This window comes from Pelecanus crispus, chromosome W (genome assembly GCF_030463565.1).
Source record: "Pelecanus crispus isolate bPelCri1 chromosome W, bPelCri1.pri, whole genome shotgun sequence".
In the NCBI taxonomy this organism is placed as follows: domain Eukaryota; kingdom Metazoa; phylum Chordata; class Aves; order Pelecaniformes; family Pelecanidae; genus Pelecanus; species Pelecanus crispus.
The window spans coordinates 7,328,667-7,341,719 of NC_134675.1; the positions used below are offsets into that span (position 1 = coordinate 7,328,667).

The 13,053-nt window shown below is 39.9% G+C and overlaps 1 protein-coding gene across 1 annotated transcript in view; it reads right to left on the bottom strand.

Annotated features, from left to right (window-relative positions):
- Nucleotides 1-12,308: 12,308 nt before the first annotated feature.
- LOC104027603 (fibroblast growth factor 10-like) overlaps nt 12,309-13,053 on the bottom strand; it is a 124,331-nt gene continuing 123,586 nt past the window's right edge. The window contains exon 3 of the mRNA XM_075725763.1: nt 12,309-12,506. Within this exon, the coding sequence (XP_075581878.1) occupies nt 12,309-12,506 (198 nt within the window). The remainder of the gene's footprint in view (nt 12,507-13,053) is intronic.

Sequence of the window (13,053 nt, forward strand, 5' to 3'; positions counted from 1 at the left end):
AGCATGGGAATCTGAAAAAGTCCTTGACTAGTGTAAGCACTATCTAGCAACAACTAAAACATCCCTGTGTTATCAGCGTTATTCTCATCCTAAATCCAAAACACAGCACTATGCCAGCTACTAGGGAGAAAATTAACTGTATCCCAGTGTCCTGGTTTCGGCTGGGATAGTTAATTTTCTTCCTAGTAGCAGGCATAGTGCTGTGTTTTGGATTTAGTAGGAGAAGAATGTTGATAACACGCTGATGTTTTTAGTTGTTGCTGAGTACTGCTTATGCTAGTCAAGGACTTTTCAGCTTCCCATGCTCTGCCAGGCGCACAAGAAACTGGGAGGGGGTACAGCCAGAATAGTTGATCCAGACTGCCCAAAGGGCTATTCCATACCATATGGCGTCATGCTCAGTATATAAACTGGGGGGGGTTGGCCAGGGAGCAGGGATCGCTGCTCGGGAACTGTCTGGGTATCGGTCGGCGGGTGGTGAGCAATTGCATTGTGCATCACTTGCTTTGCATATTATTGTTATTATCATTATTATATTGTTGTTATTATTATTATTTTACTTTATTTTATTTCAATTCTTAAACTGTTCTTATCTCAACCCAGGAGTGTTTCTCACTCTTACTCCTCCGATTCTCTCCCCCATCCCATCAGGGCAGGGGGAGTGAGCGAGCGGCTGCGTGGTGCTTAGTTGCTGGCTGGGGCTAAACCACGACACCCAGCCAAAACCAGGACACTCTCCTTGATACAAAGTGGAAGGTTACCCTAGCCTCCCTGTCCCTTGCCATTTTGCGGAAAATTCCCATTGAAATATTTTTTTCTTTTCTTTGAGAGGGAGAAGAATTGATATATGGTTCCAGCATTTCACAGACTATTCAAACCAAGCGCACAGCAACAGAACAAGCAACACTGTAATCCATACAGCATGTGCCATGTGTAGAGGATGTAATTGCAATAGTGTTATAACCTCTTGTCTGTGGGCCAAACCTGTGGAACGTTCTCTCAATGTTATGTTCAGCTGAAAATGTTTAATATTGTGGTATTTTGAATTGGGACGAACATCCAGTAACAATGTATTGTTCCTATACATTGAACAACTGTATCTAACACAGCATTTGAAGAGGGGCTTGTAAAACACAAGGGCTTATAAAATCCATACAGACCTCCTTGAGGTCAGAATGGAGGAACTGCACTTTAGAGCTTTGGTATAAGATTCATGAATTATGCTTAACTGTGTTTAGTTAAACTAATCTCATCTTGGTCTGAGGACTTAATTCATACCAGTGAGTCCAGTTGGACCAAAGAAATAAAAAATGAGCAGCTACTTTCTTTCTATAGTGGGCAAAGAGTAGAAAATGTCCATTAGTGCTTTTTGCTATTAAAATGCATTGCTTAAAATAATGGATAAATTTAGAGAAGTCATAATTTTTAATAACACCACCTTAATTGCTATTTGTTGCCACAGAAGCTCTTATCAAGAATATGGATGTTTTGTGGAAGGAAGTGGCACATAATAAAGACAGTACTTTTCCTGAAGAGCTTAAAGTCTTAAGATGGTCTTCCTTTAGCCTTATGAAAGTTAACATCTAGTCCAAGCTGGATACCTAGGCTTCTTTTGTAGCCAAGGGGGAGACAGCTGACTTCTCAGGACACACATTTCAGGCTGAGAGTATTTTCTGCAGAGCTTACCTGTATAGTGGTAACCTCCTGGGAGTTTACTCTTGGGAGCCCTGAAAACATCCCTGCCACACATGATTCTGTCTGTGGCAGGAGGAAAAGGCTGCAATATGGGAAGAATAAGTTAATAGGAAAGACCTGCACTTAAACAGAGCTGTGCCCAAGTCTGCAGTTTCAAGAGAAATCTTCACAATTCAGCATTTGGTTCTGTAAGAAATATCAAATTGTTTGATGTGCAGGACAATAAAACAGAACAGACCTGAATATAGATTTTCTACTTCCTTTAGCAGATGAAGGTCTTTTCCGACCTAAATGATTCTATGATTCTATGATCTAACCTGTAGTTTAGTCTAATCAGTAAGTTAATCACTAAATGGGCCATAAGTGGGTCTAAGGGCATTGTAGAATTTTTATACTAGCCAGGGGCAGCTAACTACTATGAAGTATCAGAAGCAAAAATTTACAACCAGTTGTTATGCTTCTTTCCTAAGGAAACTGAGCTTTTGCCAGTTAAATTAAAAGTATTTAGTTGTTTCCTTAGTAATTGCAACTGCAACGTGATGGACAGCGAGAGGGGGTTTGTCCCACAAGGGTGGATGAATCCCTGAAAAGGTCATACTTACCAAAGCTCTGAGAACATTCTTCTGAGGGCTCTGCCAGTCACTGTGTTGTGGAGGACAGCAGCCATATTTTTTGTTGATTTGGTTTTGCTGATGTAAGATCAGCTGCCCAAATCCTCAGCTCCCATGAGTACACCACCCATAAGAAAAACATGCTTAGGAGGGAGCTTGAAACTGAGATGGTGGATCACAGTAAGAGGTACAACACATACAGTTTAGGGAATCTTGACCAAAAAGAGAAAAGTGCCTATGGAATTTAAGCAGCAGCCAAATGAAGGTTGTCAGATTACAAATTTGGATGCAGGCACCTATCATCTGCCACAGAAGTACTTTTGAATCTTTATTTTAGGCATTTTTATTTATATCTGGCTCTGCATGGCTTGTCAGGGTCATATATAGCCACTCTGGCATCTGAGATTTGAGGTCAGAATTCCAGTCCAGTGCCTTACCCACAAGATTATCTTTATGCTTAGACACTAGAGACATCTTTTGAAAAGTTTTGTCTGTGGTTAAGATTACAAACAGATTTCCTGTCTTCTACAGTAAACATTTCAAAGAGAGATAGCTTTTGGTTTGAGGTGACGCAAGGATCTAGCACTCAACGGTTGCCCTTCAGAAGTGGAGCTGTCTGTAATAATACATTTAATATGGGTTTTCTCCTGTTCTCCCCAGCTTAGGCTGGAAAGACAATTCCATTACGTCAGAGCCAAATAAAATAGAAGTTTCATATTATTTAACCTGCTTTCCTCATCTGAGGTTCTTTAGCGCTTCAGTGCTCATATGACTCTAAGAACACACTGAAAACCAGTTGAAAACCACACTTGTTTGAGGCCCTAAGTTCAGCATTAAATAATTGCAAAACTAAGTAGTCATTTTGTAATTAAAGACACACATTTAAATCACGTCAGGACACCAGCCTCGGAATCTTAGTTTCAGCATCAAGCAGGTTTCAGTAAGGCATTGTTTATATTCAGAAACTTGGTTTTAGCATGGACCATAATATCAGAGCCTCTGTACATTTCTAGTCTCAAAGATAAGCTAATCTTCATACTGCTTCTTTATCACCCAAACACAATCCAATGTGTTTTAAAGATCTGTCTCACTTCCAGTCCCTCCTGCCCCCTTGTATCATGAGTATCTTAACCTTTTGCTTTACTGGAACAGTGGCAGAAAAAACATCCCAAACGATATGTAGTGGAAATGTTAGCAGATATATTTACAATGTTTTCTAAAACACGTCTTGCAAAATTGGAGGCTGCCTTCTTTTTATCTATAAATTTTACAAAAAGTTAAAGAGCTTGCAGCTGATGACTTGCTGCTTTAATTTAATAGGCTAACTGAATCTCCCAAGTATCTTTTTGGAATAAAAAAGAATAGTTTATCACTAAACAACAGAAAATTAAAAAAACATTTTGTCAGAAATAGCATTTCTTTTATTTGTTTCTATGAATAATGTGAACAGATAATGATACTCTGACTCTGCATATGGGGGATTGACACTGCAGGGGTGCAGGTGTAGAAGTGTATGGGGTCTGAGCTTAAAGAAAACAAGCTGAGTAATACATTACTTATAAGACTTACTTGGTGATTTACATAGTGACCAGTTCTGGAGAACAGGTAAACAAGGCGGTTTCTTGGCACTTGGCCTTGCAAATAGAGTTCAAAACCTGAATGGAGGGTATGAGTTCCCTAAAAATTAAGGGGAAGAATTTGGGATGCAGTGGGATTCTTGATGGCCTGCACATCAGTCTGGTGGAGCCCAAGATGACTCAAGGAAGAGGTGTCCCAGATCCCATTGGTCTCCTGGCCATACATACATATCCTCTGCTTTCAATGTACGTGTGAGAGTAGGGTTCACAGGGCAGAACCAGTCCCTTATAGATAGAGTTTGGCTAAGTGCTCTATACCTCAAACGCCACTGACTTTGCATCTACTTTTTCTTTTAAAAACCAGCCAGGGAAGAAAATTGCCCCACCAGTCACCTTTCGTATAATAATCTGAGGGCATTTACCATCCTCTGGCTCCTAAGAAAGTGCCCTAACCATCATTTTAGAAGGTATGTAGGAGGTGGCAATTGTCCCACCTCTCACCATGGGGATTGATACTGTAGAGCCAAGGGACCAAATTAGTGTGGCTAGAGAGGAAGGAAGCAAGTGGAAACTTGTATCCATTTCAAGGATGAGGATGTATTCAGGGACAGAAAGAGTCCTAGGTTCTGCTCCTTGGTTCCAGGACATTCTTTGCATTAAAAAGCAGCTTGATGTAGGCATAGATAGCAGCTATAAATTGGCCCAAGTTGGACATAACATCATAGGGAGAATGACAGAATAAAATTCAAACTTCTTGCCAACCTTCAAATCCCTTCTTCAAAGCATAGCGGTGCTAGAGTTGCTCAAAGTAAGCTGCTGTAATGTCTTTTTAAGACAGCATGTTTTTACTGAGGAATGTTGTCTGAACAATGTTCTTTTTCACTTCTGACATTTGGCTTCTGGTTTACTAAGTCTAATAAAAGGTAATTTGCATTTTGATTAAAAAATTTAGCAGAAAAAGATGTTCTCAAACAAAACTTTTGGATGGCATGCAGTGATGAAAACTCTTTTCATTTCTCTTCTCTGTTGAGTTCAAGATAAATATCCTGAAATATGACACTAATTTTCTATAAAAAGCTTCCAGAAGAACCTACAATTATACTGGCAAGTAGGACTAGTGGATACAAGGAAAATATAATAAGAGTGTAGGAGAACAACATGGATAATGTAGAGGGAAAGTTGTGCCTTTATGACAAACCTATGAATAATGACATTGAATTGATGCAAAGTATCTGTGTGGTATGATGTACCTGTGTTTCCAAAAAGAAGGACTTTTTTGGTCTGACTAAGTGCAGCTGTATCTTTGCTCTTGTGTTATTTTATTCCATCTTGAAATTTCTGTTTCTTTGATGAGATCAATATGGAATTATTGCTGGAGTTTAGAGTACTGTGATTTGTGTTTTCTTATTAAACATAAGAACAACCATGGACACACTCACGTGCTGTACAGGGTACATTTCAAAGATCTACTGCATCCTGATCACTCCTGTCCTAAGGCAGAGAGGCAAAAACCTAAAGGGCTTTCTAGTGATGACCTCAAGTAATTAGCTGTTCATAAATATGACAGATGTTCCTGGGTTTTCTGTATTATATAATTATCCTGGTTTCGGCTGGGATACAGTTAATTTTTTTCCTAGTAGCTGGCATAGTGCTGTGTTTTGGATTTAGGATGAGAAGAATGCTGATAACACACTGATGGTTTAGTTGTTGCTCAGTACTGCTTATGCTAGTCAAGGACTTTTCAGCTTCCCATGCTCTGCCAGGTGCACAAGAAGCTGGGAGGGGGCACAGCCAGAATAGTTGATCCAAACTGACCAAAGGGCTATTCCATACCATATGGTGTCATGCTCAGTATAGAAACGGGGGGGGTTGGCTGGGGGGAGCGATCGCTGCTCGGGGACTGTCTGGGTATCGGTCGGCGGGTGGTGAGCAATTGCATTGTGCAATTGTGGCATATTACCATAATCTAGCAGTCACATATCAGCTATGCTCAAGACAATAACAGGATGCTTGCAAAGAAAGTGCAGTGGTGAGCTGTGCCTTGTATCTTCACAGCTGCACATCCTCCCTAACATTTCTCACCTTTCTATATCTATGGTCAGCTTTTCAAACAAGAAATTATCTTTCTCTTGTGCTAACTGCATTCCTCGGCTATCTACTTCTCACCCAGAGTCCATCCATGGACCAAAATTCCATCTTTTAACCCTTCCGTACACAACCGCATCTGGGGAGAATGGCCCTACCTGGAGCCTCTGGCAGAAAGCACCAGGGGAGACTCGAGGTTGACCCCTATGGTTTTGGAGTCGGGGATACAGAGGATCCGAAGCCCGCTCTACTCCAACTGAGAAAGAGATGTTGGCAGCATATGAAGGGGTTCGAGTTGCTTCAGAAGTGGTTGGTACTGAAGCACAGCTCCTGCTGGCACCCCGACTGCCGGTGCTGGGCTGGATGTTCAAAGGGAGGGTCCCCTCTACACATCATGCAACTGATGCTACATGGAGTAAGTGGGTTGCATTGATCACACAACGGGCTCGAATAGGAAACCCCAGTCACCCAGGAATCTTGGAAGTGATCATGGACTGGCCAGAAGGCAAAGAGCTTAGAATATCACCAGAGGAGGAGGTGACACGTGCTGAGGAGGCCCCACTGTATAATAAATTGCCAGAAAATGAAAAGCAATATGCCCTGTTCACTGATGGATCCTGTCGTCTTGTGGGAAAGCATCGGAGATGGAAAGCTGCTGTATGGAGTCCTATACGACAAGTCGCAGAAACTGCTGAAGGAGAAGGGCAGTCGAGTCACTTTGCAGAGGTGAAATCCATCCAGCTGGCTTTAGATATTGCTGAAAGAGAAAAGTGGCCAGTCCTTTATCTCTGTACTGACTCATGGATGGTGGCAAATGCCCTGTGGGGGTGGTTGCAGCAATGGAAGCAGAGCAACTGGCAGCGCAGAGGCAAACCCATCTGGGCCGCTGCATTATGGCAAGATATTGCTGCCCGGGTAGAGAACCTGGTTGTAAAAGTACGTCACGTAGATGCTCATGTACCCAAGAGTTGGGCCACTGAAGAACATCAAAACAACCAGCAGGTGGATCAGGCTGCTAAGATTGAAGTGGCTCAGGTGGATTTGGACTGGCAACATAAGGGTGAATTATTTATATCCTGGTGGGCCCATGACACCTCAGGCCATCAAGGAAGGGATGCAACGTATAAATGGGCTCGTGATTGAGGGGTGGACTTAACTATGGACAGTATTGCACAGGTTATTCATGAGTGTGAAACATGCGCTGCAATCAAGCAAGCCAAGCAGTTCAAGCCCCTCGGGTATAGTGAACGATGGCTGAAATATAAATATGGGGAGGCCTGGCAGATTGATTACATCACGCTCCCACAGACCCGCCAAGGCAAGCGCTACGTGCTCACCATGGTGGAAGCAACCACTGGATGGCTGGAAACATATCCCGTGCCCCATGCCACCGCCCGGAACACCATCCTGGGCCTTGAAAAGCAAGTCCTGTGGCGACATGGCACCCCAGAAAGAATTGAGTCAGACAACGGGACTCATTTCCGAAACAACCTCATAGACACCTGGGCCAAAGAGCACGGCATTGAGTGGGTGTATCACATCCCTTACCATGCACCAGCCTCCGGGAAAATTGAGTGATACAATGGATTGTTAAAGACTACCCTGAGAGCAATGGGTGGTGGGACGTTTAAACATTGGGATACGCATTTAGCAAAAGCCACCTGGTTAGTCAACACCAGGGGATCTGCCAATCGAGCTGGCCCTGCCGAATCAAAACTTTTACGTACTGTAGAAGGAGATAAAGTTCCTGTAGTGCACATGAAAAATATGCTGGGGAAGACAGTCTGGGTTACTTCCCCCTCTGGCAAAGGCAAACCCATTCATGGGATTGCTTTTGCTCAAGGACCTGGGTGCACTTGGTGGGTGATGCGAAAGGATGGGGAAGCCCAATGTGTACCTCAAGGGAATTTGATTTTGGGTGAAAATAGCCAATGAACTGAACTGTATAATATTAATTGCTTTATAATACTGTATGTTATCTCTTAACTATATGTTATCTCTTAACTGCATGTTAATATAATAATATAGTAGGTTACTATTAAGTATATAATACTATATATTATGATTGCTATATGCCGCATCAATGGTATTGCAGTAAGAATTGCCCAGCTTAATGAAAATGAACTTTGATGAAACCATGTTGGAATGAGAACTGACTTCAGCATGCAACAGTCCAACACTGCACACCACCTCTCCTGCTCTGAGAGACTGTGATGACAGATGGAACCCAAAGTCATGGGCTAAATGAACTCAATGGACATTTTAGAGGGATGGGCCATAGACGAAGGGAATGATATCTGTGTGTATATCAAGATAGGGAAAGCGGTGGTGATTAATTGGAACACATTGGAAAGGGGAGGGCCTGTGCATGACGTAGATGGTATAGAATAAGGGGTGGATACTGTCCTGGTTTCGGCTGGGATAGAGTTAATTTTCTTCCTAGCAGCAGGCATAGTGCTGTGTTTTGGATTTAGTAGGAGAAGAATGTTGATAACATGGTGATGTTTTTAGTTGTTGCTGAGTACTGCTTATGCTAGTCAAGGACTTTTTCAGCTTCCCATGCTCTGCCAGGCGCACAAGAAACTGGGAGGGGGCACAGCCAGAATAGTTGATCCAAACTGACCAAAGGGCTATTCCATACCATGTGACGTCATGCTCAGTATATAAACTGGGGGGGGTTGGCCGGGGAGCAGCGATCGCTGCCTGGGAACTGTCTGGGTATCGGTCGTCGGGTGGTGAGCAATTGCATTGTGCATCACTTGCTTCGTGTATCATTATTATTATTATCATTATTATACTGTTACTATTAGCATTACTATTTTACTTTATTTCAATTATTAAACTGTTCTTATCTCAGCCCAGGAGTGTTTCTCACTCTTACTCCTCCAATTCTCTCCCCCATCCCATCGGGGTAGGGGGAGTGAGCGAGCGGCTGCGTGGTGCTTAGTTGCTGGCTGGGGCTAAACCACGACAGTTATCAACACTGTTTTCAGCACAAATCCCAAACACAGCCCCATACTAGCTACTATGAAGAAAATGAACTCTATCCCAGCCACAACCAGCACATAACCTTTAGTAAACTTTATAACCTGAAATGTCTTGAATGAACTCTTATATAAAATTTAACTAGTTTTCCATATCTAAAGTTTACTTTAAAAATGTGAATACATGTTCTTTTTCCTAAACCCCTCAATTCTTTCATCAAATGTGCTTGCTTTAAATTCATTGCTTTTTCTGCTGCATAAACTAGGTGGATCTGAATACTTACAGGAAGAATCTAAAGCATTTGGTTGTTATTAGGGTGCAGATAGCTGACTCACACATGCAAAAAATTAAAGAAACTTACAAATGTTCACGTGATTTTGTTTGTTTGTTTTGGGGCTATGCAGCACCAAACCACATCCTGTAGTACAACAGATCTTTTCCCTTTTTATTTTTATTGTGCAGTACCATTTCAGGTTAATAAAACAAACAAGGGACAATACTCATTCTCTATTCCCCACATTTTATTATCTTTATTTAAATATAACATACTATACATTGTTCATTGCTCAGTGATTTTTGTTTCCCTTTTTTAAATCCCTCCCCCTGTTTTCCTTTTGCTCAGGAGTCTGTTATGCTGAGGGTGACAGAAAATAGAGCTTATGGTTGAGGATCTGTGATACTCTAGATAGAGTGTCTTCAGTTTGCTCCCACCACAGTGGGTATTACAGTATGCCAATCATACAGGAATCATTGATTCCTTCAAGGATTTTTTTGTTTCACCACTATTCATGTCACAAATGGCTTCTGACTCACTTTGGAAAAGTGATATTTCCTGGTTGTGGCCTCTGAGCAGCATGGTGTTTTGAGTACTGTGATAATGTTTATGCATGATTTTTCCCCTGACCAACTCATCTAGGTAATTCTGTCAAAAGAGAACTTAATTTGTACCCTAAATGTTCTTTAAATGGCCATCCAATACTGCATTTGTCCAATCTCACATTGAATGTTCACTGTGGGTGATCCATTATGTCTTGTCAGTTTTAATTATCAATTACAAATTTTAAACAGCAGAAACTCACTTTTATCATGGTAGTTAAGTTTTGCTGTGACCTCCAATTACATTTAAAATCTGAAATTCTTATTTCCCTTTCTAGAAAAATCTCAGTTGTGAAGCAGCAAGCTGGAGATAAAGTACCATGAAATATAATGTTAGCTATCAGCTAAAATGTTGTGTCTCAAATGACTTCCTGGTTTTAAAACAGTTGACTTTTTATTTAAGGACAGGAAATACAATCTGACCATTTTGTATTTTATAGGAAAGCTATTACTTTTGGGGTTTTTTGTTTGTTTGTTTGTTTTAAAACAGCTAATATTTAAATAACAGATTAAGATTGAAGTGCTGGTTAAACATTGAATTAAATAAGTTATAGAAGATTCCAACACCGCCAGCCTTTATAGAGGTTAAACATTCTCAAAAAGACACATTAAGCAAGGCTTTCCTTTGTACCAAACTACAGTTTCCAAACAATAAAAATAAAACCTTTTTCACAACAAGAAATATTGAAGATAAAACTGCAGCATCAATATAATCTCATACTTAAAGTATTTAGAACAAAATAATATTATACTACTTTTGTTTCTTACTACAGACACTGCAAAGGCTTATTTATTTATTTAGTGGAATACAATGTGAAGACAGTGGTACAAACTGTTTGATGTAATGTTTTCTATTTATCTGCTCTAACAAAATGAATTTCAATATGGTTACATTAGTGAGCTATCCAGAGCTCTCTAAAATTAAAGCAAAGCATAAAACAAACCTTGTGTACCTTTAATTGAACAGACTTCATATTATGCTTAACTTTTATACTGCAGTTGCTCAAGTTAAGCCATGGGACTAGTAACACTTCATAAAAATGTGCTTGATATTATGTATTTTGAGCCTTCAGTTACTATGATGGATATGAAAGGCATGCTAAAGCTGAATACCAGCACGGCTTTTTGGTTGGCTCTCATATATAAATATATATGTGAGTAATAATCTCTGATAAATGCATGAGCATGATTTTGGATCTCCTATCCCTCAGTCCTTACTTAGGTATTGCTCCCACTATGTGCCCGTGATTCTACAAGCTGGTAACAAGGGCAAATGTGCTGAATGGGCATATTAACTGAATAAGGAGTGCAGAACTGTGTTGCCTTCTTTCTTACCTTTTAGAGGCCAAATTTTACACTTGGGAATTACATGCTGTTTAATTTTAATGTTTGCAGTCTCAGTGGCTGCCCACATATAGGTTCCAGCCTAATGCTTGCTGCAGAATATCACACTGAGTGCAATGCATTAGATCTTAGTTCCAAATTGAAATCAGTCAGATGAATATACACACAGATGCATTGACACCCAAGTACAGATGTGGCCCCTTCTCTCAATTTAAAAATAGCAGAAAGACCCCTTTGAACAAAGTATTTCTTGAAGTTTGTTCTTGAGTGCTGATAAGTAAAAAAAAAAAAAAAAAACTCTCCAACATAAAGACACCCAATACCATAAATCCAAGCACTGCTTGTTTGGTCTTTTTGCTTAAGTGCAAGACAGTTTAGGAAAAAAATGGATTATACGCATTAAATTCTGCCTTTAAAGCCTTGTCTAATAGCTATTCTCAGAGTACTTATGAGGTTTTGACATTTTAACCTATCAACCTCTGTGTCAAGTACTGAGAAAAAGAAGCAAATGAGGAAAACATTTCAAATCAAAAAGATATTTAACATCCTATTAAATAAATAACTTAGAAATAAAAAGGAATGAAGTTAGAACATACAAGCAAACCATACTATTTGTTTTGTTAGAACAGTTTTACACTGCTTATATTCCTTAATCCTATCCATTCTTCCACAAGGCTTCTCCAGAAATGTCATTATTTGTTCATGTGATCCAAGTGCTTCCAGTAAATGCTAGCATGTCTAACTGTTCATTGGATCATTAGGCTTGAATGAGCAATTAAGGTCTTTGATATGAGTTAGTATTCTATAAATAACTTTCCCCATGAAGGTTCATTCAACAGATTGTCTCAAGTACCTTCATTTCTGTCACAGAGATTAAAAAAAATTGTTCATACTGGCAATAACTTCCGTCCCATTTGATCCAGCTTGTATCTTGATTATAAGATATCATACTGAACTAAATAAAAGTATTTCATGTGCCAGCAATGAGTACAAAACCTTCAAAGGCTTCCCCTGCTCTCTTTTCAAACAAGCAGATGTCTGCACTATTTCCTTGCATTTACTCTTCAAGAGGTTTACCAAATATTCCTGACATAAGAGCCTTTGGATCAACTGCATTGATAAAATAGTTCTTCATCTATGGCATTACTACCATTGGAAGAAAATGAGCTGAAGTGTTTTTCCTTCTTGTTTTCTGTCCTCTCTTTGTGGCTCCCCTTCCATTCAGGGCCACGAACATTTGCCTTCCATTGTGCTTCCAATTTAAGGATGCATATGTGTTATATCCATTTTCTTCTATTCTTTCCTTCAATTTGCAATCACTGTTAAACTCCTTCTGTTAAAAGAAGAAAATAAATGCACAAATTCAGAATAAACATAATCTTTCAGAGTTGCAGCATACTGAAGGTAAATAATTTCTAAAAATGTTTTGGAAGATTTGAGTGTTCGTATTTCAGTTCTAACAAATATAACCCTTAAATATCATGAACCAGATTATTGATACCATATGTTAAACAAATACGCATGGCATAGGCCTACTTCTTATTTAAAGCAAGATCCTTTACGCCACACTGGCCATGAAAAATGGCTTTTTTTTGGATGGGTGCAAATCACTGTTATGCTGCTGTTACAATGGATGTGAGGCCTGTTTGCTGACCTGAAGAGAGGGGCTTAGCCTAAAAAAGAATCATATATGATCCTGTATCTTATTGACTAAGTAAACTTGAAAGCAATTTTGTGTAGGGTACCAGGGATGAAGGTTTTCTATTTTAAAAGGAGAAACTGTTGTCAGTTTGTTAGAAAGGATAAAAAATACAAGCATGTGGAAGCATGTAGGGGAAGACTATTTTTTTCTATAATGTTAAATGCACTTTTATGCAGAT